This window comes from Schistocerca serialis, chromosome 2, assembly GCF_023864345.2.
Source record: "Schistocerca serialis cubense isolate TAMUIC-IGC-003099 chromosome 2, iqSchSeri2.2, whole genome shotgun sequence".
Classification (NCBI taxonomy): domain Eukaryota; kingdom Metazoa; phylum Arthropoda; class Insecta; order Orthoptera; family Acrididae; genus Schistocerca; species Schistocerca serialis.
This window is the reverse complement of record NC_064639.1, coordinates 360,005,682-360,031,771: the sequence shown is the minus strand read 5'-3', so window position 1 is coordinate 360,031,771 and position 26,090 is coordinate 360,005,682. Positions and strand designations below refer to the sequence as shown.

Sequence of the window (26,090 nt, the reverse complement as noted above, 5' to 3'; positions counted from 1 at the left end):
AACTCAGGATCACTATAATCATACTTTTTAAAAGTATTGCCTAAACAACAAAACAGTGAAGTGTGAAAGTGCATATTTTGTTGTAGAGCATCTAAGGCTGCTCACATTAAGGATGATATCAAGTGGCAACCACATCAACCAAAATGTAACAGCCAGGCTACAAATGTAGTACCAGACGCTGTGTAACAGCCAAACACTTAACCATCAGCGCAGAAAGCGGTATAACTGGAGTTTTATTTTTTTGAAGGTCTTTCCTTAAGTTGCTCGAGTATACTCCGATTTTTAAGTTTCTGTCAAAATAATAAAAACAAGATAACTCAGGCTTTCAAGTTAGGGGTTAAGTTCTCATATGTCCAGGGCCAGTTTAAGCCCCGAAGGTCATATGCCAAGCTGGAGGGTTGCCTGAGGCGTCCTTAGTGGAAAATTTGTACACAGGGTGTATCATATTATTATGTTGATAACTATTACTGTGATCCCTCTAGTCACTATTCAATAAAACAATTTTTTCTTGTCATACACATTTTGCCTTTATTATTTATTTACACATCAAGTTCCGTAGGAACAAATTGAGAAGCAAATCTCCAAGATCGTGAAATGTGTTGGTATATGAAATTACAACATAAAAGTAATAACAGATAAAAATAAAATGTTTATGAACCTGAAAAAAAGTCAAGCCATAAGTTTAAGTAAACACAATAAACAATATAACATAAGAATCACTAAAATTTTTAAGGAACTCCTCAACAGAATAGGAAGAGTGATCCATGAGGAAACTCTTCAGTTTCGATTTGAAAGTGCATGGATCATTGCTAAGAGTTTTGAATCCAAGTGGTAGCTTATTGAAAATGGATGCAGCAGTATACTGCACTCCTTTCTGCACCGGAGTTAAGGAAGTCCGATCCAAATGGAGGTCGGATTTCTGCCGACTATTATGTGAATGAAGGCTGCTTATTCTTGGGAATAAGCTGATACTGTTAACAAGAAATGACAGTAAAGGATATATATATTGAGAGGTCAATGTCAAAATATCCAGACTCGTGAACAGGGGTTGACAAGAGGTTTTCAAACTTACACCGCTTATTGCCCGAGCTGCCCATTTCTGAACCAAAAATATCCTTTTAGAATGGGAAGAGTTACTCCATAATATAATAACTACAACATAAGCGAATGAAAATAAGCAAAGTAGACTAATTTTCAAGTCAAGCGATCACTTACTGCAGATACCGTTTGAATAGTAAAAATGGCAGCATTAAGTCTTTGAACAAAATCCTGAATGTGGGCTTTCCACGACAGTTTACTATCTATCTTGACACCTAGAAATTTGAACTGTTCAGTTTCACTAATCATATGCCATTCTGTGAGATTAAAATGTTGGGCTTTGTTGAATTGTGTGTTAGGAACTGTGAAAACTGAGTCTTACTGTGATTTAATGTTAGTTTATTTTCTACAAGCCATGAACTTATGTCATAAATTGCACTATTTGAAACTGAGCCAATGTTGCACACAACATCTGTTATACTACCAAGCAGGTGTCATCAGCAAACAGAAATATTTTATAGTTGCCTGTAATACTAGAGGGCATATCATTTATATAAATAAGGAACAGGAGGGGCCCCTAACACTGATCCCTGGGGCACCCCCCCATTTGACAGTACCCCACATCAGAGCCATTCTCAACACGGTGAATTATGACCTTTTGTTGTCTGTTGTTAAAGTAAGAGGTGAACCAGTTCTGAGCTACTCCCCGTATTTCTTAACGGTCCACCTTCTGGAGCAATATTTTGTGATCAACACAATCAAACGTCTTATTAAATCAAAAAATATGCCTAGCGTTCAAAACCTTTTGTTTAACTCATCCAGTAACTCACAAAGAAAAGAGAATATAGCATTTTCAGTTGTTAAATGACTTCTAAAGCTGAACTGTACATTTGATAGCACATTATGTGATATAAAATGATCAATTATCCTTACATACACAGCCTTTTCAATAACTATAACAAACACTGATGGCATAGAAATAGGTCTAAAATTGTCTACGTTACCCCTTTCTCTCTTTTTATAAAGCAACTTTACTACTGAGTACTTTAATCGTTCAGGAAACTGACCATTCCTAAAGGAAAAATTATAAATATGGCTAAGTACAGGGCTAACATGTTCAGCACAGTACTTTAATATTCTACTAGGCACTCCATCATAACCATGAGAGTCCTTAGTCTTCAGTGATTTTAATTATTGATTCAATCTCCCTCTTTTCTGTATCACAGAATAGTATTACAGACATCAACTTGGAAAGGTATTTGCTAAGAGAGTTGTATGATTTCCTGTAGAAACTAATTTTTTATTTAATTCACCAGCAATGCTCAGAAGATTACTGTTAAATACTGTACATATGTCTGATATATCAGTAACAGAGATATTTTTACTGCGAACTGACTATTTCGTCGACCTTGTGCTGCTGACCAGATACTTCCTTCACAACTGACCACATGGTTTCAATTTTGTCCAGTGAATTAGCTATTCTATTTGTGTACCACCTACTCTTTGTCTTCCTAATAACATTTTTAAGCACCTTACAATACTGTTTGCAATGGGCTTCTGTAGCTTGATTGTGACTACTTCTAACATTTTGATATGATTCCTGCTTTGTTCTGCATTATATCCGTATCCCACTAGTCAGCCACCCAGTCTGCCTTTTACTGCTAGTATTCCATTTAGAACATTCAAATGGGAAGCAACTCTCAAAGAGCATGAGCAATGTGTTAAGGAAAGTATTGTATTTGTCATCTATGTTATCGGCACTATAAACATCCTGCTACTCTTGTTCCTTGACAAGGTATAAAAAACTCTCCAGGTTTAAAAAACTCTGTATTGCCGTTGGATTAACTTCCCTACATAGTTTGTAATTATATGTGACATTTGTTTGAGTACAAAAGCCTTTCAGTGTTAAAATTTGTGCATCATGGTCTGAAAGGCCATTAATCCTTTTACTAACAGAATGCCCATCTAGTGATGAAGAATGAATAAAAATATTGTCCGTGGCTGTACTACTGTTTCTCTGCACCCTGGTTGGAAAAAGCAAGGAATTCAATGACCTGGAATAAATACATATTTGAATGTAAACTATTTTGCTTTACATTTTGACATTATATATCGAGGTTATAAATAGTTCTGACACTTTCTGCTTATATGTGATGCAATAATAGTATAAATTTCTGCTTATGAATTTTTATATGCTGGTCTACATGTGTTCTTTTCCACGTTTTCAGTTCTTCTGCTTTGTGCCATGTGAAATTTTGTTTTCACAGGAAACAAGCGTTTGTTTACTTAATGTCGCGTTTTGGATGGTGTTGCCAATTGGTGAATGTTGTTGTTGTTGTTGTTGTTGTGTGTGTGTGTGTGTGTGTGTGTGTGAGAGAGAGAGAGAGAGAGAGAGAGAGAGAGAGATAATAATACGTGAAACTTAAGATGAAAGGACAACAAATGGTTGATTATGTACCATGATTAGCAGTGAAAACAACCAGTTTCAACACTCACTAGATTTAGATTTGTTTTTAAAGGTCTTACCAAAAGCCGAAGGAATGGCAAGTAGGGGGGGGGGGGGAGGGGGAGGATGATGTGTAGCTTCTGTGGGGGGCAGAAACGGGGGGGGGCGGGGGGGGGGGGGGACCAAATGAATGTTTGCTTGTGTGGGAAAATTTTCCTATTGTGCAGCAGTACTTCTTTCACAGACACACTTAACTGGAATCTATGAAAAAACACCATTCGTATCTATTGAAATCATGGCCAAGAGTTTTTGTAGCAGACTTGATATCATTATAAAAACCATGTCACTCTCCTTCAAGAAATATTCAGAAAAAAAACAGCAAGAGGATTATGATAGACATTCACTTTCATATCACAAAGAAGAGTCCACCTTTTTAATTGTGAAGTTAAAAGCTTTCTGTTGCTTCAACAAATTTAAATCATGAAGAAAATCATTTAGGTCCTCCTTTTTATACAAAGAGTGACACAGTGACCTTGAAATGTTTGAGTCCTTTAATGTCTTCTGTGTGTTTGTCACTGCATTCATCTGCACCACTGCCATATTCTCATGAGACACTGATATTGGTAATTCTCCACGTGACAAACAGGCCCTGTAACAGATGGTAAATCACGATATTGCACAGGTTTCCTTCTTTTCAGGCATTTCGCCTCCAAAAATAACAGTCCATTGGGTCGCTTGTTGGCTCCCTCTGAATCATGGGAGCAGCAAAGGACATATGAATGTTTTAACCAGCCTGTCAGGACAATGAACAGTATGTGTGGGTAGCTCAGTTTCTCTCCTGGTCACCAACTGTACGCCCGAAATATAGTTTGTAACACTTACTTACAAGAGAAATAAGGTTCAGTTTTACAACTTCAGGTAGCTCTCCACAGATGTAGCAAAAAGAATTTGTGCTATTTACGCAATTATGAGGCATTTTTTCTTGCTAGAAAAAAGATACTCATATCATATAACAAAAGTAAGTAGGTGTGGGAGACAATGGAGGATGAGACTGGTAGAACCAGAAATGAAGAAGTGTGGATAGTATTAATAGTAAACGATGCATTGATAACAGATGTGTGCAGTGTGGCAGAACTTTGTTAAAAAGTATTTCATTACTGTTAGTGAAAAGATGCGATAGTCAAGTTTGGCGAATTCTACCGTGGAATATATCAGATCAGTCATTACAAAGAACTTCAGTGATACAAATAAGACCCTTACTACACCATTAAAAGCTGTGTCCACCATAACATGTTCAAAATCAGAAAATTCAAGTGGTTACGATAAAATACCAACAAAGTTAATTAGAGAGAGTGTAGAGTCTTATCTCACTAGGGGTATGATAGACCTTTGGAAAAAAAGAGACCAACTTGCATGAATATCAAGAGCTCAGATGGAAACCCTATTCTAAGCAAAGAAGGGAAAGCAGAAGGGTGGAAGGAGAATATAGAGGGTCTATACAAGGGTGATTTACTTGAGGACAATATTATGGAAATGGAAGTGGATGTAGATGAAGATGAAATGGGAGATACGATACTGCGTGAAGAGTTTGACAGAGCACTGAAAGACCTGAGTCGAAACAAGGCCCCAGGTGTAGACAAAATTCCATTAGAACTACTGACGGCCTTGGGAGTGCCAGTCCTGACAAAACTCTACCATCTGGTGAGCAAGCTGTGTGAGACAGGTGAAATACCCTCAGACTTCAAGAAGAATATAATAATTACAATCCCAAAGAAAGCAGGTGTTGACAGATGTGAAAATTACCGAACTATCAGTTTAATAAGTGACAGCTGCAAAATACTAACATGAAATCTTTACAGACGAATGGAAAAACTGGTAGAGGCTGACCTCAGGGAAGATCAGTTTGGATTCCATAGAAATGTTGGAACACGTGAGGCAATACTGACCTTATGACTTATCTTAGAAGAAAGATTCAGGAAAGTCAAACCTATGTTTCTAGCATTTGTAGATTTAGAGATAGCTTTTGACAATGTTGACTGGAATACTCTCTTTCAAATTCTAATGGTGGCAGGGGTAAAATACAGGGAGCGAAAGGCTATTTACAGTTTGTACATAAACCAGATGGCAGTTATAAGAGTCGAGGGGTATGAAAGGGAAGCAGTGGTTGGGAAGGGAGTGAGACAGGGTTGTAGCCTCTCCCGTATGTTATTCAATCTGTATATTGAGCAAGCAGTAAAGGAAACAAAAGAAAAATTTGGAGTAGGTATTAAAATCCATCATGGAGACAAACTAAAAACTTTGAGGTTTGCCGATGACATTGTAATTCTGTCCGAGACAGCAAAGGGCTTGGAAGAGCAGTTGAACGGAATGGACAGTGTCTTGAAAGGATGATATAAAATGAACATCAACAAAAGCAAAACGAGGGTAATGGAATGTAGTCGATTTAAGTCAGGTGATGCTGGGGGAATTAGATTAGGAAATGAGACACTTAAAGTAGTAAAGGAGTTTTGCTATTTTGGGAGCAAAATAAGTGATGATGGTCGAAGTAAAGAAGATATAAAATGTAGACTGGCAATGGCAAGGAAAGCATTTCTGAAGAAGAGAAATTTGTTAACATCGAGTATAGATTTAAGTGTCAGGAAGTCGTTTCAGAAAGTATGTGTATGGAGTGTAGCCATGTATGGAAGTGAAACATGTGCGATAAATAGTTTGGACAAGAAGAGAATAGAAGCTTTCGAAATGTGGTGCTACAGAAGAATGCTGAAGATTAGATGGGTAGATCACATAACTAATGAGGAGGTATTGAATAGAATTGGGGAGAAGAGCAGTTTGTGGCACAACTTGACAAGAAGATGGGACCGGTTGGTAGGACATGTTCTGAGGCATCAATGGATCACAAATTTAGAATTGAAGGGCTACATGGAGGGAAAAAAACGTAGAGGGAGACCAAGAGAAGAATACACTAAGCAGATTCAGAAGGATGTAGGTTGCAGTAAGTACTGGGAGATGAAGAAACTTCCACAGGATAGAGTAGCGTGGAGAGCTGCATCAAACCAGTCTCAGGACTGAAGGCCACAACAACAACAACAACATTTCTAGGGACTTACTAATCTACTAAATTGCTGAATAGTTGAAAAGATCAAGTATATACCAAAAGCTATGACAAAAAAAGCTTTTGTTTTACTGAGAGAGGTAATGGTGGCACCACATCAGCATCTGAAGATAACAATACCTAGTGGAGAAACTAGGTGTCTAGTGTACTGAAATACAGAAGACGGTTGACATTGTTGCATAGTAACTACAGTAGGTTCCAAGCATATACATAAAAAGTGTACGAAGTTGATCTTTACATCTCTTAAAATGATAGTGAATATTTATATTTGCCAGCCGAAGTGGCCGTGCGGTTAAAGGCGCTGCAGTCTGGAACCGCGAGACCGCTACAGTCGCAGGTTCGAATCCTGCCTCGGGCATGGATGTTTGTGATGTCCTTAGGTTAGTTAGGTTTAATTAGTTCTAAGTTCTAGGGGACTAATGACCTCAGCAGTTGAGTCCCATAGTGCTCAGAGCCATTTTTTTATTTATATTTAAAATCATTTACTTCTTAATACAGGAGTCTCAAAATATCACTGTATAATTATTGTTCTTTTAAAACATATATTTTAAATAATTACTTCATGGGTGGATGTCATATTCTGTCTCAGTTTTTATGTTGGTTTAAATTGATCTCGCACAAGATATGAGGAGAATGCTTGGAGGGCTCTCTCTACACTTCTAACTTACTTTGTACAAGTCTGTGTAGCATAAACCATATAATCTTAACTTTTCTATTCTATCATTATCTCATTGATGGCAGCCACCAACAGAAACATAACTATTGTACCTAGGTTGCAAGGTGTTTCAACTTGGTAGCACACAGAAATAGATTCTGTCACTGCTAGCTTTCAAAACATCTGGCTGCTTCTTCAGGGAGAAAAGAGGCACTGGTTGGTGGAGGTTGGAATAATTGATTCTTGAATATTTTTCAAGGACAAGATGATATGTGCTTGAAGAATTGAGTTAGTCCCCACCTGATTTCCTGTTTTAAGATTTTTCATCTTATTTGATTAAATACATAGAAACTTCAATGTACTTCTAACTGGCGAAGATTGCATCAGCATCGAGGCATACCAGTGTTGAGTTTGTATCTGTTCTTGGGCGCCATGACCGACCTCATTTGAACTCTTCTGTCAAGAGAGTTAATTTGGAGCTGGAACGGCTGCTCATGTCGGGTGCGGGGTCACACATTGGTGTGGTTCGTGTTGATTCTGTCAGTAGGTGGGATTATACTAGGCATGGCCTTCACCTCAACAGGAAGGGGAAGGGTAAATTGGCTGGGGAAATAGCAGGAAAGTTAAAGGGGGGAGGCACTGTCATGAGTGGTAAAATACCAGTGGTTATAGGATTCAGAAAAGACCCTTTTTTAGGGTAGGGAGGACAGAAAGAAAACAAATTTTAAGAGAGGTCAGAACTGAGACAAACCTTCAGTTTGAGAAAGAAATCAAAAAACATAATTCCAGCTTATTACATCAACATAAACAGCCATTGGTTAAGAATTTTCAACTGTCAGCAGATATTTTAACTCCATCCAATTTTAAGTCAGTCAATGTGAAATGTCAGCTATCTTTATTGCATCAAAATATTCGAGGACTGAGAAATAAAATTAATGAATTAACTATCTGCATAGATGAATTAGAGTCTTCAAACCCAGCTGACATAATCTGCCTCTCTGAACATCATGTGACCACTGGTATAGAACTTTTAAGTGTTACAGGGTTTAGGTTAGCATCTCACTATTGTAGATCAGAAATGGAGAAAGGAGGAGTTGCCACATTCATCAGGAACTGTCATAAATTTAAGAACATAGACATTCATAAATTTTGCCTAGAACAGCATATGGAAGCATGTGCAACAGAATTAGATTTTCACAAAAAATCTTTCATAATATTAAGTGTATATCGAGCACCTGCAGGTAACTTTAATCTGTTTGTAAACCACCTTGAAGCTGTACTGGCCCATTTAATAACCAAAAACAAAGAAATAGTGGTTGCTGGTGATTTCAATGTAGATTTCCTTAAAGACTCTCCCAATAAGAACCTATTTGAGTTAGTAACACTATCATTCAACTTAATTCCCACAGTAAAGTTCCCCACTAGGATAACCACTTGCTCACAAACAGCCATTGATAATATCTTTATAGAAAAGTCAAATGAACAAAATTATATTACAAAACCAATAGTCAATGGCCTCTCAGACCATGACATGCAGTTCCTTCTGTTAAATGTTAATACTGAACAGGATATAAAATCTGTTAAATCTGAGCTCAAGAGGGTAATCAGTAAGCCAAAAATTGATTATTTTAGGACACTCCTCAGAGACATTCACTGGACTGATGTTTACAGTGCTCATGGCATGAATGAAAAATATAACATTTTTGCTAATAAAGTGCTTACCTTATTTGAACACTGCTTTCCCCCAAAACTTACCAAGGTTAGAGCAAAGTCTACAAAGAAGCCATGGATTACTCGAGGAATAGGGGTATCTTGTAAAACAAAAAGAAAACTGTATCTGTCAATCCGAAACATTTCCAATGTTGATGCTATAGCACATTATAAGAAATACTGCAAAATATTAAAGACTGTAATACGGATGTCAAAGCAAATATATTACAAGGAAAAGATAGTCATATCAGATAACAAAATAAAGACAATATGGGATATAGTGAAGGAGGAGACCGGTAGAACCAGACATGAAGAGGAACAAATAGCATTAAGAGTAAATGATGCATTGGTGACAGATGTGTATAGTGTTGCAGAACTTTTTAACAAACATTTTATAACTGTTACTGAAAAGATGGGGTTGTCAGGTTCGGTAGATGCTGCTATGGATTACCTTAGACCAGACATTTCAAGTAACTTCCATAATATGAATTTGACCCTCACTACCCCAACAGAAATAATGTCCATCATAAAATGTTTAAAATCAAAAACATCTAGTGGGTATGATGAAATATCAACAAAGTTAATTAAAGAATGTGATTCTGAGCTAAGTAACATATTAAGCTATCTGTGTAACCAGTCGTTTATCAGTGGAATATTTCCCGAATGGCTGAAATATGCTGAAGTTAAGCCACTGTTTAAGAAGGGAGATAAAGAAATAGCATCAAATTTCCGTCCAATTTCACTGTTGCCAGCATTCTCAAAAATTTTCGAAAAAGTAATGTACAGTCGTCTTTATAACCATCTTATCTCAAATAACATACTGTCAAAGTCACAGTTTGGATTTCTAAAAGGTTCTGATATTGAGAAGGCTATCTACACTTACAGTGAAAATGTACTTAATTCATTAGACAAAAAATTGCAGGCAACTGGTATATTTTGTGATCTGTCAAAGGCATTTGACTGTGTAAATCACAATATCCTTTTAAGTAAACTAGAATATTATAGTGTAACAGGAAATGCTGCAAAATGGTTCAAATCTTTTATCTCTGGCAGGAAACAAAGGGTGTTATTAGGAAAGAGACATGTATCAAGCTATCAGGCATCATCCAACTGGGAACTAATTACATGTGGGGTCCCACAAGGTTCCATTTTGGGGCCCTTACTTTTTCTTGTGTATATCAATGACCTTTCATCAGTAACATTACCAGATGCCAAGTTTGTTTTGTTTGCTGATGATACAAACATTGCAATAAATAGCAAATCAAGTGTAGTCTTAGAAAGATCAGCCAATAAAATATTTGTAGACATTAATCACTGGTTCCTAGCCAATTCTTTGTCACTAAACTTTGAAAAAACACACTACATGCAGTTCAGAACTTGTAAGGGGTGTCCCAAGAGTATATGTCTAACATATGATGACAAGAAGATAGAAGAAGTGGACGGTGTTAAATTCTTGGGATTACAGCTTGATAATAAATTCAACTGGGAGGAGCACACCACAGAACTGCTGAAGCGTCTTAACAAATCTCTGTTTGCAATGCGAATTTTGTCAGACATAGGGGATATAAAAATGAAAAAGCTGGCATACTATGCTTACTTTCATTCCATAATGTCATATGGGATTATTTTCTGGGGTAATTCATCAAGCCAAGCTAAAGTTTTCCGGGCACAAAAACGTGCAGTAAGAATTATATGTGGTGTGAACTCAAGAACATCCTGCAGAAGCCTGTTTAGGGAACTAGGGATACTAACTACAGCTTCCCAATATATTTATTCCTTAATGAAATTTGTCATTAAAAATATATCACTTTTTCAAACCAACAGCTCAATTCATGGAATCAATACTAGAAATAAGAATAATCTTCACAAGGATTTAAAGTCACTTAGTCTTGTACAAAAAGGTGTGCATTATTCAGGAACACACATTTTCAATAACTTGCCAGCAGCCATAAAAAGCTTAACAACCAATGAAATTCAGTTTAAGAGAAGCCTAAAGGATTTATTGGTGGCCAACTCCTTCTACTCCATTGATGAATTTCTGAGGAAAACCAACTGATTTGTATATAAGTACAACATAACTTCTGCACAATTTCAGTGCAGTAATGTGTTCACTGAAAATTTGTGTGTGTGTGTGTGTGTGTGTGTGTGTGTGTGTGTAAGTATAATCTAACTTCTGCACCATTTCAGTGCAGTAATGTGTTCATTGTAAATAAGTATTACAGTAGTTGTATTACATGTTTCTTACCTTATAAATAAATATAAAACTTTTTTATTTTAAATTCAGTGCAATAGTATTTGAAAAATGACTCTTAGTGTTCATTAAAAAATGACGATCATTCCACTTGGGACCTGTGGAATGGTACATTAGCTTATTTGTTTTAGTTTAAATATTTGTCATGTATTGTTGTTTTTCTGACATGTTCCACATCCTGGAGGACCTCCTCACTACGGATCAATTGGAATGAAAGTAAATCTAATCTAATCTAATCAAATATAATATTGTTTATATAAAGTTTTAAGAGTACAAAGCAACATCACAATGTGTGTGTGTGTGTGTGTGTGTGTGTGTGTGTGTTATGAAACATTAAAATAACATAAATTTGTTTCTGTCATTAAACACTGATTGTCCAAGTAATTTAAATGCATTGCTTTTGTTCTATTTGTATTCAAGGGTGTCATTGTCTTGAGCCGCCAGTGGAAGAATGTGCTGTATACACCTTTACTTCTGGAACACAATTATAAAACAAAATATGTGAAGCCTCTCAATGTAACTTTCACTGTACCCGAACCTGATGAGGTAAGATATGGTGCTTATTAGTTACTTACATTGAAATACCATTCTAATTCAGTTCTAGAAATATTAGTGTTGTGTCAATTTACAATGGCGTTTGTGTTGTAAAATGTGGAGAGCCTACATGTCAAGTAAATCATAAACTATTGGCTTAATCTGTCGGTGGACTGTTTTAGCAAGTGTCAAATGGTACCAGAGGCTTTAATAGGAAATATGAAGCTAATAAATAACATTGATGAGAGAATTTTATGCAGGTGAGACTAAATTTCTATTCACTGTGTTCTACATTATCAAAGACAAGCAGGGATGAAGATAATGTTGAGTAAAGTGGAAAGGAAGACCCTCAGTAAAAAGATTTAAACTTAACTAGTAAGAAATAGACAGCTCATATATTTGGGGGATACATTGTGGTTTGCAGGAATGTGGAATATCTTTTAGAAAGATGACTCATTCTTCAGAAATTCAAAAGAAAAATAAGAACGTTGAACTTGCATGTCTGAAAGCAAAAAATTATAGATTATTCATTACGCCCTAAAAATATGAATGTGCATAAATATGAAAGTGGTGCAGTGTGTCATCACCTTATTGCTTAATCTGTTGATGAAACCCTTTTCTCTGGCTGTAGGTGACAATGTATTGGGTTGGTGCATAAGTATGTAGTGTTTGCTTATAAGTTTAATAAATACAACAAGTACACATAACAGAGATTGTAGTCATCTATAATATATCTCCTTTACCATTTACAACAGTCTGACAATGCTGGGATAACTTTTTGATTCTGTGACTGTTGAAGTCATGTGGTTTTGGAATGAAAAACTCGTCAAGCCATGTTCGGAGCACATTTTCATCAGTAGAGGAAGTTTCTTGAAGAAAGTTGTGCAATGAAGAGTGGAAAAGGTGAAAATCTGAGGGCTTAAGATCAGGTGAATACGGTGGGTGTGAAATAACATCCCAACTCAGCTCCTGTGTAGTGTTTTTTGTCAGTCTAGCAGAATGCGAGCAGGCGTTATCGTGGAGTAGCGTCACTTCATGCAGTCTTCCTGGTTGTTGCTCTTCGATTGTGTCTGCAGTTCATCCCAGTTGTTGACAATAAAAGTCAGCCATGATGGTTACATCTTGGGAAAGCAATATGTAGAACACCACATCATCACTACTCCACCTGATGCATAACATTATCTTTTGTGCATGCACTCAGGTCTTCATACGGGGAGCTGTTGCTTCGTTTGGGCTCAACCATTCCTTTTTTTCCCTTTGTTAGCATAAAGACACCATTCCTCAACACCAGTAACAATACAGGATAGCACTCTTCAGCATTGCTCATGAGCTAATTGATGACGAGCAAGCAGAGATTTACATGTGGCCACCTGCAGATTTTTGTGATTTTAGCTTAGAGCACGCAGTATCCATATATGTAGTTTTTGAACATTCCCCATTCCGTGCAAATCTCACCTGATGGCGGACACTTCACATTTCATCGCATTGACACTGACGTGGATTGTTTTGTGGATTAATGCAGTTAAACGATCTTTATCAAACCCTGAAGGTCTACCTGAATTTAGAAAACCATGTTCACACCGTGGTCTGTCCAGTGGCATTATCCCCATACGTAGCAAAGAGTTCCTGGCTGCCTCTGCTACTGTCTGTTGTTGGACTCAAACAAAAGAATATATCTGAAATGTTCCGATTTCTCCACTTGGCACTCCATTTTTCTTGCATCCACAGCTCCACTCACTATCTCTGAATGACAAAATGACAAAGTGTAAACTCACAAATGGCAACAGAGAACTACAAATAAAAAAGACAGTTGGCAAATAAACCCATAGAAACCAGAATATCAACATGCAAAACAAAAACACTATGAAGTTATGCACCTACCTAATATATCCAGGTACCTTTCCTTACACAACGATTTGGAGAAATGAGGGAGGAGACTTGTAACTCATTAAAATTTGATTACTTTGTGTACAGTTATTCTTAAATATTTCAACGCAGCATAAAAACGTATTGTAATAAAAATATCTTGATAACCATATATGACATACAAATACCTTCTGTACCACTACTATATGTTCACCACATCACATATCAACATAGGTCCATCACAGTTGTATGATGTACATCAATAGGTCTGCTATTTGCAAATGTTGTGGTTATTGATGTACACCATACACTGTGACTAACTGTGTTAATATATGATGTGGAGAACACATGACAGTGGTACAAAAGCTTTTGATCTAAATTTTCTTGGCAAAGACAACTATTAACTTTGGCATGACTTTTGTGTGTTACTATGTTCAAGATGTTTTTGTTATAAAATGTTTTTATGTCAGATTGCAAATGAAACTTCCTACTGAAACTAGTTGTCAATAAAGCATTATTCACTAAAAGTGGGTTATGTTGGTAACATGAATTTCTTCAAATTATGGCTAAAGATTTACTATGATTCCACCTTGTATTACCACTAGCTAAAAAGCCAACAATCATATCTTGCTTATGTATTGAGATACAGGTATGAATTATGAATCATGAACTTCTTATAGGCATGACATTGATTCATTTTCTGTCACCTCTCGGTAACACACTTTCATAATTTAAGAATGAAAACACAAAATGGTGAATGTTTCACCTCTTTTTACATTGCTGGGAGGTGACTTATTAGCTTGCAAAAGCTAATGGTTACAATTCAGTGCTAGTAACATGTAGAAAACCACCAGATTAACTCAATAAGTATAATTTCATTTACAATGTAATGCTGGAATACTACCTACAAAACAAGTAATTGTAGACAGTAATAAAATAAAAATCTCTTTGAGAGTGGCTTTTGTGAACATTGAATTGTTATTCCCTTTCCCACTTCTGACATGTTGCTACTGCAAGAGTCACTCTGAATGTTTTGGATTGTTACAAATTTTAGGAATAGTCATCTTCTGTATTGTATTCTATATGGCATTCTGTTGATATTAGACTTGTAGCTGCAAGGAAATCATTTCTGTGTGAAAGCCTTTTTTGCTCTTTTTCTATGATAAAATGCACCCAAAACTTTCATGAATTTTGATGCTACTTCACTTAATTCAACAACTGCTTAAATACATATGCCATTAGATCCACCCTCTCTACCTTCCCTTACCACTTTCGTCCTAGCCCCCTGGCCTAAACCACCTCTCATTCTCATTCTTGACCACCTAGTTTCCACTTTTTATTAAAAATGAAACTCCTCCAGCTGTACTTAAGATTTCATATTTCTTTGGCTACAAGTTTCGATGTTGCGTCAACGCCATCTGCAGGCCCGTACGCTTTGATGATATCATTTGTGTGTGGCTGAGTGCTGGAAGTCCACGGTGAGACCAATATGTGCTCCACATGGATGGCGGGCATTAACTGCATATGTATGCATAATTCACAGTACCGAGGATCATCCTGCATGTTTAATTAAATTTCGATTTTTTCTTCCAGCATCAATACCTTGAAGATTCACATACCAGAGCTGCATATTCACTACCCTTACTTTGCCATTTCTCACTTTCAGGTTTTTAAATCATATGAATTGGCAGCATCAACATTTCATTACAGAAACATTACTCATAGTTTTTATTGAAAACATTGTCCCATTGAAAACCTCAAGAGTAACAGGAACTCACTAGCATGTACATTAGTGGTAGGCTTTATGGTGTTACAAAATTTTTTCTTGACCACAGGTGGTGCATGTTTGTTACACTTTGCCAATGCCATGAGTTGTGCAAGGGTACACATATTGGCATATTGTGAACAGTGCCTTACAGTCTGGTAAATTTCAGACAGCAATGTGTCTCTACAATAACTTGTACCACTTTCAATGTCCATTACTACATTGTTCAAAATAAAGTGCAGAAAATTGATCTGTTTAGACATGCAGAAACTGGTCTGAAGAGTAGTTGGAGCAAATGACCAGAGCACTATAGGAGGCTGCCAGCAAATTTGGGCTAAACATAAATGAAGTGAAGACAGAGTACTTCGTTATGATGTGTGGCCAGAGTGAGACTGATGGTCATCTACAATCACTGCAGTGGGGGACCAGTCCTACAAGAGAGTGCATGAATTTAAATACCTAGGGGCACTTTTCTCTGAGAACTCATCATGTGAAGCAGAGATCAAGCAGGAAACCGATTTTACCACGGCCTAGCACAACTGCTTTGGTCCAGGTATCTCTCCAGACAGTTCAAGATTCAACTATACAAAACCCTGATCTAGCCTGTTGTTCTATGTATATGGTTATGAGACATGGAGTATCTGGAAACAGGACTTCCACAAGCTCCTCGTTTGTGAGCGAAAAGTGCTCCGGAAGATCTTTGATCCAGTTCTGGATGCAGACACAAGGGATTGGAGGATCAGATAAACCAAGATCTTGAGAAAGTATAGCAGCAGCCCAACATAACAGGAACTGTCAAAGCCAAACGAATGCAGTGGGCCGACCATGTTGTCCGGATGGAAGATCACAGATGGCCTCAGAAGCTTCTGGATTTCACACCTACAGGAAAGAGACCCAAGAAGTGTTGGAGGGATGGCCGCCATGAAGATTAAAACCAAGCATCAGTAGATATGTATGGATGGTGGATAGCAGCAATGGACAAAATACAATGGAGGAGAAAACTTGTAGCAGTGTGCGGTCCACTGGGCCTGATCACGTAGTAGTAGAAGGAGGAGGAAAGAAGAGAAACACAATATATCTCCTTCTGATCACTGTCTGGAAACACCAGAAATTAAAACATTGTCTCATCTCTCCTTGAATTGTTTCCATATTGTCATGTGTTATTGATATCAATGGAGGAATTTTCTGTCAAAATCACCCACCGAGTTCATAATATAATGTTACATCAGTTGTGATGAAATGATATAGTTCTGTGCCCTGTTTCATGTTTTATCTTTTGAAATGTTTCTTCACACTTTTCCTATTTCGGTGTCACTTGGTAAAACAATTCATTAGTCAATTTTAAAATTTTCGTAGATCAGTTCTTCAAAGTATTTGCAATTTATTTACATGCTGAAAGGGCCCTGCTAATATCACTTTTAGAAGACATTACTCCCCTTTGTCATGTAAACTTTCTGATTTATTACTGTCTGTATGTTTCCACCTTCCTCAGGTCTTACATTACTATGTATGTGCCTTAGTATTTTTGTGCTGTGATGGCACTTAAATTATTAATTATCCTAAAATACTACATTCCGAGTGTGATAGCTTCCGCCAACAACTTTTCTTTAACATTTTGTCCTATGACACTGTTTTATATTATTACCTCTTCTCATAGACAATACAATTCTTCTTTGGTGGTGGTGGTTAGTGTTTAACGTCCCGTCGACAACGAGGTCATTAGAGACGGAGCGCAAGCTCGAGTTAGGGAAGGATTGGGAAGGAAATCGGCCGTGCCCTTTCAAAGGAACCATCCCGGCATTTGCCTGAAACGATTTAGGGAAATCACGGAAAACCTAAATCAGGATGGCTGGAGACGGGATTGAACCGTCGTCCTCCCGAATGCGAGTCCAGTGTGCTAACCACTGCGCCACCTCGCTCGGTGCAATTCTTCTTTCTTGATGTCCTTCATCACTTCTTAAGATACTCGACGTGCCCATGTTCACACATCACCTTCTTAATGGACTCGGTACATGCGCTGTAGAGTTCCTCTTCTGTTCCCTGCAACGTGCAATGTGTCTAAAATGAGGCACATAGAGGAGCCCCACATGTATGTCTCTGTGTCACCAACAGTCATAACCTTACTCTCACTTTTAGTCTAGGGTAGTAAGAGATATCAGAAAGAAGCCAGAATAGAAAAAGAGGGAGAGAACTGTTTCACAGAAACAAAAAGGAATTAGTGAAGCAGTTAACTCAGTGCCTGGTGGATGTCACCCCACAATACCTGCTTAGGTTGCAAGTGCACCGGAGAGTGTAAATCATTTTACCATGTCTATATTGTATCAGTCAGTTATTCTGTATGGTCCTTGATGCCGTGTATTATTATCATTTTGTTTACTTGTGGTTATATGGCAATAACTACTTTCTTTCCTCCATGTGTTTCTGTTTGGATGTGTATTATCTTTAGTATTACTATTTACATTGTTGTGTCAGTGGGTGTACTTACCTATCTGCTTGTTCAGTGCATCTAGTTTTTCAAAACAATTTAAGAGTTCATTAACATTTGTCCAACACCTATATGAAATTTCCTTGCATACATAGTAAGGAAGTCGCCGAACTAATATTTTCATGAGATGGTTCTCATCCAATGGATTCTCAATATTTTGATTCGGTTAAATGGCCTACAGTGTACTTCTTATACCCTCACACCTATGAACTATTATATACTTGAGATCCAACAGTTATAACATTAGCTCTTTGTGTTTTCTTTTGGACAAATACCTTCTTTTAAGCTTTCCGTAAAGTCCTTACATGACTTAAAATCTTTGAAATTGACTCTTCCCTATTCAGCTGCATGTTTAATCAAATAACTAAGTATGAAATCAATTGTCTTATGGTCTTCTCAGTTTTTAGGCAAATATCTCAAAAATATACATAAAAAGTAAGTAGGATGTGCTTCCCCCATCTGGCTTAAACTTCAGAAATTGTTTTGACAGAGTCATTCCTGTCCCTAGTTATAGTTCTTTCAGCCATTTGTCCGGACTATATTTACTAGCTACATTAGTTTTTCTCTTTAAGTCTTGTATCTTTTCTAATCCTCTCCATAACCTCTGTAATTCCTGCTGATTACTAGCAGATTTGCCTGTAGAATTGGGTGTAGTATTAGAGGAATCAACCTCCACCCTTACTTTTTGTCCTACGAATTCCTACCATTTCTCCAAACTAGGTAGTCTAGTATATGGACTCAAAATTTCTTTAAATGCCCTGCCTTATTTTCATGTATCAACTCTTTCCTTAGTATCTGAGATTTCTTTATTGATTATTTTTAAATCATTTTAATTTCGTTAAGATCATTGTCTACTTCCTTACCTTTGAAATCACATTCCACATTTATTTCAGTTTGTAAATCCTTAGGCAAATTGTTTATGACATTTCCAAAAGTAGTAATCCTAGTACCTTGTGTCTTAATCACATTTATTGTTACATCTAGTTTATTACTTACTGTTTCCCCGCCTTTAGCCTTGAGCAGCTTGCCGAATTTTGCATCTAGATCTGTCATATCGACACCCTTTGCTTCAGTTGCCATTTTATGGATTGTGACTGGCAAAGACTACTAGCAAAATCACAATCCTGAAAACACTGCTACTTAAAAATTGGCACTGAATTCTAGCTCTAGACACAATTCATCACTTCTTAACAATGCTCACTTGAAACAATCCAAAACCAAACAGAGATCAGCTGTAGAGGACTGATGCTTATCTGCACACACACACACACACACACACACACACACACACACACACACACACACACACCGATGGTGCATTTACATTGTGTTGGCTGGACACACAATGCTGAGGTTGCAGTTTTGCAATTGGCCTCGGGCTGGGGATTGTGCTGGGTGGGCTAAACAGATGGAGAAAGAGTGGAAAGCAGGAGTAGGGGTTGAGGACAGATAGCTAGTGGCCCAGAGGGAGGCAACAGGTGTGCAATACGGGAATGCAGGATGGGCAGCAGGTGCATGGGCTAGGCATGTGATGCGTGGGTGTTGGAGCCAGTGAGATGTGGCACACAATGAAGATGATGTGGAGGCGGGGGTTGGAGGGGGGTGGAGGGCTCTTGGGCAGAGGGTGTGGGGACAGTGGGCTGGTGGATGTTGATGCCAGGAGGATTACTGGAGAGATGGATGTGTTGCAAAGATAACTTCCATCTACGTACTTCAAAGAAACTGGTGTTGGAGGGAACGATTCAGATGAACTCGAGCATGTTATGCTCAGTGGTGTGTTGTGTCAGTGCATGGTCAACTTTGTTCTTGGTCACAGTTTGGTGGTGGCCATTCATTCTGATGGACAACTGGTTGGTGGTAATGCCTATACAAAATGCGGTGTAGTGATTGCAGCATTGTTGGTGTATGACATGGCTGTTGTCACAGGTAGTCCTGTCTCTGAAGATGGGATAGAATGAGCCTGCAGCAAGGCTGGAATAGCATGTGTTGGGTAGGTGGGTTGGTTAGGTCTTGCACCTGGATAGGCCTTTTGTGACAAGGAATGGGGGGAGGGGGAAGGGGGACATAGGAATGGTACAGGATGTTGTGTAAGTTGGATAGGCAACAGAATACCACTTTAGGGGAGGATTGGAAGGATATTGGGTTGGATGTCCATTATTTCCAGGTATGATGACAGATAATCAAAGACATAGCGAAGGATATTCCTTCTAACCCCTCTTAAAGTGGTATTCCGTTGCCCATCCAACCTACATAACATCCTAGTCCATCCTTATGTCATTCCCACTCCCCACCTCTTGCCATCAGTGTCCTAGCCTTGTGGAAGATCCAGCTGCAAGACACGTGTGATACACCAAGCCAGCACATCCTACTCCAGTCCTATCACAGGGTGACCCATGAGAGGCGTGACCACTAGTGAAAGCAGCCATATCATGTACCAGCTGGGCTGCAATCACTGTACTGCATTTTGTCAGGGCCACTACCAAACTGTGGCCAAGAACAAATTGTGTCCAGTGGCACAGCATGCTGCTGAGCACAAATTGCTGGAGTTCAATAGCTCCTTCATAACCAGTGCCACTTGGATCCTTCCTCTGAACAAGGTTTTCTGAACTACACGGATGGGAGTTACCCTTTCAACATGTCCTTCAAACCCGTTATTCTCCCGGCCTCAAACTCCACCAACCCTCTGTTCCCAGATACTCTGCCGAACAGTTTTCCCTCACTCTGTCTTGTCACCACCTCCAATCCATGTCTCCACATCATCATCATCATCATATACATGTTTCACGTTCCTAACTCATGCACCTCCATCCGTATCTCCCATATTCCTGTCTAGCACACCTGCTGCCTCTCTCTGAGCTGTTAGCTGCTCATTCCCGACTCCTCCTCCTGATACTCATCTCTTTCTTCCTCTACCCGCCCCACCTGACTCAACGCCGACCCCCACCCCGCCCCCACCCCTGCCCCCATTCCCATTCCCATCCCCATCCGCAACCCCCTCCCCACCCCTAGTCCACCTGCTTAACTGCACCCCTGGCACTGTTTGTCTATCCAGCACAATATAGGTGCACAGATTTTGTGTGTGTGTGTGTGTGTGTGTGTGTGTGTGTGTGTGTGTTTACTCTAGCTAGTCAAAGTAGTTCTTCCAATAGCCAGCATTGTTTTAATCCTCTTTTGTGTGTAACTTTTGATGACTCAATGCTTCTGATATTTGGTGGTCGGTACATTACTTTACTCATAGATATTTATATATACAGTATTACCTTCTTTTGCAACAAGTGCTTAAATATACTACTCATAGATATTTATATACATTCTAGCAGCAATGAAATCCCAGTTGTTTTGTAGTCTTTCCGGTGTAATATCAGCTTAAAATATGTGAATTTTATGTTAATTCCTTTTTCTTAGCATTTTTGTCATTTAAAGCCGCAAGGCAGAGTGATATTCTCTTACAGATATTTTTTACCTTGTGTAATTTGTCAGTAATAACTGAATATGAACATAACTTGTCTCTGTAAGCTATATAAACCTGCACTCTTTGAAATATTTGTATGAGGTAAAATATGTAATCTGTAAAAATCTTGTATGCTTGGTGGTCTGCAGCTTGTATGTATTTGTTAAAAGACATCAGGCTGTACATCGTGGCCAATATGTAAAAACATTTGCCAGATTGCTATTTTGGCATATAGCCTATCATCTGTGGCATCTGAGACAGGTTTTGTGGTGTTACATCCATCTTGCTCAGTGTTTTGTTTGTGACAGTTAACATCTGTTTTATCTCTTTGTATATTCTACCCTTATGTACTATTTGTCCAAATGCAGGATTCAGTGTATATAATAGTGCATGTCAGAGATGTATTTAGATATGAGCTTAGAGGTAACAAGAGACCTGTAATACAAGACTCTTCATCCTGACCACCGTTCCATGTTTTCATCTCATGACAGTAGTGTCCAGTATGACCAAGAAGTATGGCCATTAAAGTGTTTGGCAGCTATAACATGTACATACAACAACTTGTGCACCACAAAGGTAAGACAGCGAATAGACTCTGTCATCACTGTCATGGCGACATGGGTTTCTGTATTTTCTAGATCCACATCAGTTTAAATATCATTAAGATTTCGTACGTTACACAATTGTCATTTGGTACAGATGTACACATTATGTAAATAACTTTATATTTCTACTGTAATGTATATAAAATGTTCTTATGTTATAGACATAATATGGACACATTTATTTGCTTGTACCCTGTATTAGATGTCACTGATGATGGCTGTATGCCCAAATACCAGTCTCGCAGCTAAATATTTTTAAATGCAGCTTATGGTGTTTGTGTATAAAGTGACAAGCTAAATTAAAACTCCATCCATGTGATAAGCAACTGGCCTGCCTCAGAAATGTTAATATTTATTTGTAAAACATAGTAGTATTGTTTGTTGCTGTCTGGGATAGATAAAATATTGGTTGTTTCTGTTAGGTACAGATACAATTTATCATTTTAGTTTACTTATCTGATCCACTCTGATGATGAATTTGTCTTTATTTGTATACTGCATAAACATTAGCTTAGTTTAGGGAAATCATTTCCTGCTTCATCTTCTTCTTATTGCTTTCTCTCTCTCTCTCTCTCTCTCTCTCTCTCTCTCTCTCTCTCTCTCTCTCTCACACACACACACACACACACACACACACACACCACTACTGAATGTGAGAGAGAATTCATTTCTTCTTCCTAGTCTTCTCATTCTTTATTTCCTCCTCTTTTTGGAAATATGGATCCTTCTCCTGAGAGTATTCCCATTGTGAGAAAACTTTTGCAATGTATACATTCAGTTGTAAACCTCAGTGTTTCATAAAATGTTTTTATTTGATTAATTATTAGGAATTCGACAGCGACTATGGTTCATATTTCAAACAAGTGCTAACCAGTATGGAGCCACAGAAACTTTTGCATCAAACGAGTAAGCTGATATGTTGAGTCCTACTAACCTTTGGTTGCAGGCTGTCGCTATGTCTCAGTGGCATTGTTGCTTGCTTGCTATTTGTACTTATTGCATTTTATGTTTGAAAATTTAGGTGGCAGTTCTATATGTTGGGCAACACATGGTCATTGGTACCATCTTTTGTGTTTTCTATGGGTAGAATTACCTTAGGAACAGAAGCCTAGGGACAGTCATTTCTTCACATATTGAAGCAGTTAATTTTCAGCTTATTTTGCTGGTAAACATTGCACTCAGTAGTTAGTTATGTTTGATAGTAAAGAAGAATTTGTATTGAGTTGAAAATTTGGAAATATTTGATTCTTGTTTTTGCGAAATAAGTGTCATCAGGCAATCTGGTTTTTCAAACTTTAACAACTGATTTACATGAAGTCATTCAAGGAAATCCTAAAAAGAATGTTATTGACTCTTGCAAAAACCACTATTGTCATACCCTTGTAACAGCTTCAACAGAATACAGATACTCAGTTATTTCTTAGGTAGTTCTTCAGTACTAGATAACTGAAATTGGAATATTTATTAATTCATCCACGGTGAGTAGTCTTGTGAACAATTGAATTTGAGATATAGTAATGTTTTTGAGACAATGCTCTTTTCATCCTATGAAATCATAATATTTTGACATATAACAATAACAGAAATTCCTGGACATAAAATACATAAATAAGGGAAAGGCAACCACATAAATATAGATGATTGGTGCTTGGCACACAGAATCATATAATTGAAAAAAGTTGACACTAGCTTTGAGCTCTTGATCTTTTTTCTTGTAAGAGTGGATATATTCATACACACAGCCAAACTGTGAGGCCTAGTGCTGTATATTCATTATCGAAAATAGTTGCCTAGGTAGATGGAGGTGGGTAGCAGGGTGGGGAAGGATGCACAAGGCAAGCAGGGGTTAGCAAGATAGTTTGAGGCAGGTCTTTCACCAGATGACTCAGTGGCTGCACAGCAAGACAGAAGGATTTCTGAGGGTAGAGTGTATGAGGGATAGAGTGTGGGAGGGGTGGAGAGAGAGGAAAGGAGAGGAAGGTGGTGGTGAGGAGGGAGACAAGGAGGGGGAGAATAAGGGAGAAGGGTGGAAAAAATGGGGGAGAGAGATCGAACATGATTTGGATTGGGAAGGAGTGGTGTGGTCAGAAGGGAGAAGGGAAAAAGTAATTTGAGAACATGAGAAAGAAGCTAGGGGAGGTTTAGGCCAAGGGGATTTTGTGTGTGTGTGTGTGTGTGTGTGTGTGTGTGTGTGTGTGTGCGCGCGCGTGCATGCGTGTGATATGCTGGAGAGGGAATAGTGTTGGGGTGTGCAGCATGTTTGGCAACTAGATGATCAAGTTTTTTGTTTGCCACAGTTTGGCGATGGTCATACATGTGAGTGGACAGTTGGTTACTTCGTCGTGCCCATATAGAATACTGTACAATAATAGCAGCATAGCTGATATGTAATAGAGCTGTTTACATATATGGCCTGGCCTTTTATTGGGTAGGAGATACCTGTGACTGGTGTGGGAGGTTGCTGATGTGAGGAAAGAGATGGATTCAGGTGTCAGTTTTTGGGGTGGACCTAAGGCCTTGTGGAGGTGCTGAAGGTCTTGTTGAACTTCCAAGATGGGACCATAGTCTTGAGATTTGCTTCCAGAGGAGTTGGAAAGTTGATGAGACCCTCAGCTACATCATAACTATGATTAGTGACCACTGTGGTGGAGCCTCTGTCTGTCCGAAGGATGATAAGGTCTCGATTGGTTTTCTAGTTATGGATAGCTTTGTGTTCCATAGTCATGATGATGGACTCACTGGAGAGGGGCTTAAGATGGGAAAGCAAAGCCAGATTAGTGAGGAATTCATGACAGATAACCAGTGGATGACTGGGTGGAATGGGAGGAGTATCATCGTTGGAGGGAGGTTGGAACGTCTTTAAACAGGATACTATGTGGGGTTTTGGTTGGATGTTGTAAGTGGGATGTGTAGCAAAGTAATTCAGGGGTGGGGTAAAGGAAAGCATGGTTAAATTTAGGTTGTTGGCTAAAGGTGAAGCTTTTAAATAATACTGGTTGTGTGGGTCGGAGTTTGGCAGGAAGGTGGACAACAGTGGTACAAGATGGGTATATAAGCGTAGTCTGTTTCATGGAGGGTGGGGGAAGTTTTTACGGATAGGGAGCCAGAGTAAGCCAGTAAGACATGGTGAGAACTATGAGGGCTTGACAGGGGTGGGAAGGTGGTTGATTCAGAGTGATATGCTTTTTCTGCATTATAGGTAACTGCATTTGGGTATAGAACAGGTGTAGCAGGGAGAGCTTCCTCAGATGGTGCCAGGAAAGCTTTTCCAACTGTTGAAGGGTAAGAATTCCCATTGCAGTAATAAAATTAAGGAAGTTGGGGTCACAGAGTAAAATGATTTTGCGAAAGGAGCGGAGGCCAACAAGAGCTTGGATTGTATGATTATGAAGGACAAGTTTGGTGAGTGTGGAACTGTTGGAACTGGAAGATGTTTAGGTTCTTGCAGTAGGGTGGGTGACAGCCCAAGAAGCCAATTTTAATGGTAAGCCCATTAGGTGGGATACCATGTGCCAGACAAGATTTCAGGAAGAGGATGTGTGCTTGGAGTTTTGCTACGGCAAAGGAGAGTTTTCGATATTGGTGGAGGTAGAATGAGCAGGGATTCATGGTTGGATAGTTGGTAGACAAATGGAGCTACAGGAAATTTGTTAAAAAAAAAAAAAGATAAAAAATAAGAGGATAAAAACTTATGGTTGAAGTTTTTAACAGAAATAGTTGGTAATTACTGCGAAGAGAGCTATCTAGGAAGTTGTAAGGAATATCAGGAAATGTTTTACGCAATCAGGAGGTAGTAGCAGTGTTCATAAATAGATAAGCTCAGTCGCAAATTGTTACACAGGGCTGTGAAAAACCAAGCACGATTGACAATGCAGTGATAAATAAACACACGAGTCGGTGTGTAAACTGCACTGGCATTAAATGTTAAACAGTGGAGGGGGGTGTCACTGTGAGAACAGCACGGCAGTATTTAGAGTGGTTGACTTTTACAACAACGTGTGTTCAAATTGTGCAACAGACGGTAGCTGGTATGTTTTTTGAAGACAGGTACCATAGAGGAGGCATGTTAAAGAATAAAGAATGGACAAATGTGTTGTAGATTAATGAAGAATGATAGTAACAAAAGTAAAGGGGTATGGCATGGAAGAGAGCTGAATTGACAGTGTATAACA

General features: G+C 38.4%; 1 protein-coding gene across 1 annotated transcript in view; it reads left to right on the top strand.

Moving 5' to 3' along the window:
• The window catches only part of LOC126457180 (transmembrane protein KIAA1109), a 507,473-nt gene that overhangs the window by 222,330 nt on the left and 259,053 nt on the right, over positions 1-26,090 (top strand). The window contains exon 44 of the mRNA XM_050093265.1: positions 11,633-11,758. Within this exon, the coding sequence (XP_049949222.1) occupies positions 11,633-11,758 (126 nt within the window). The remainder of the gene's footprint in view (positions 1-11,632; positions 11,759-26,090) is intronic.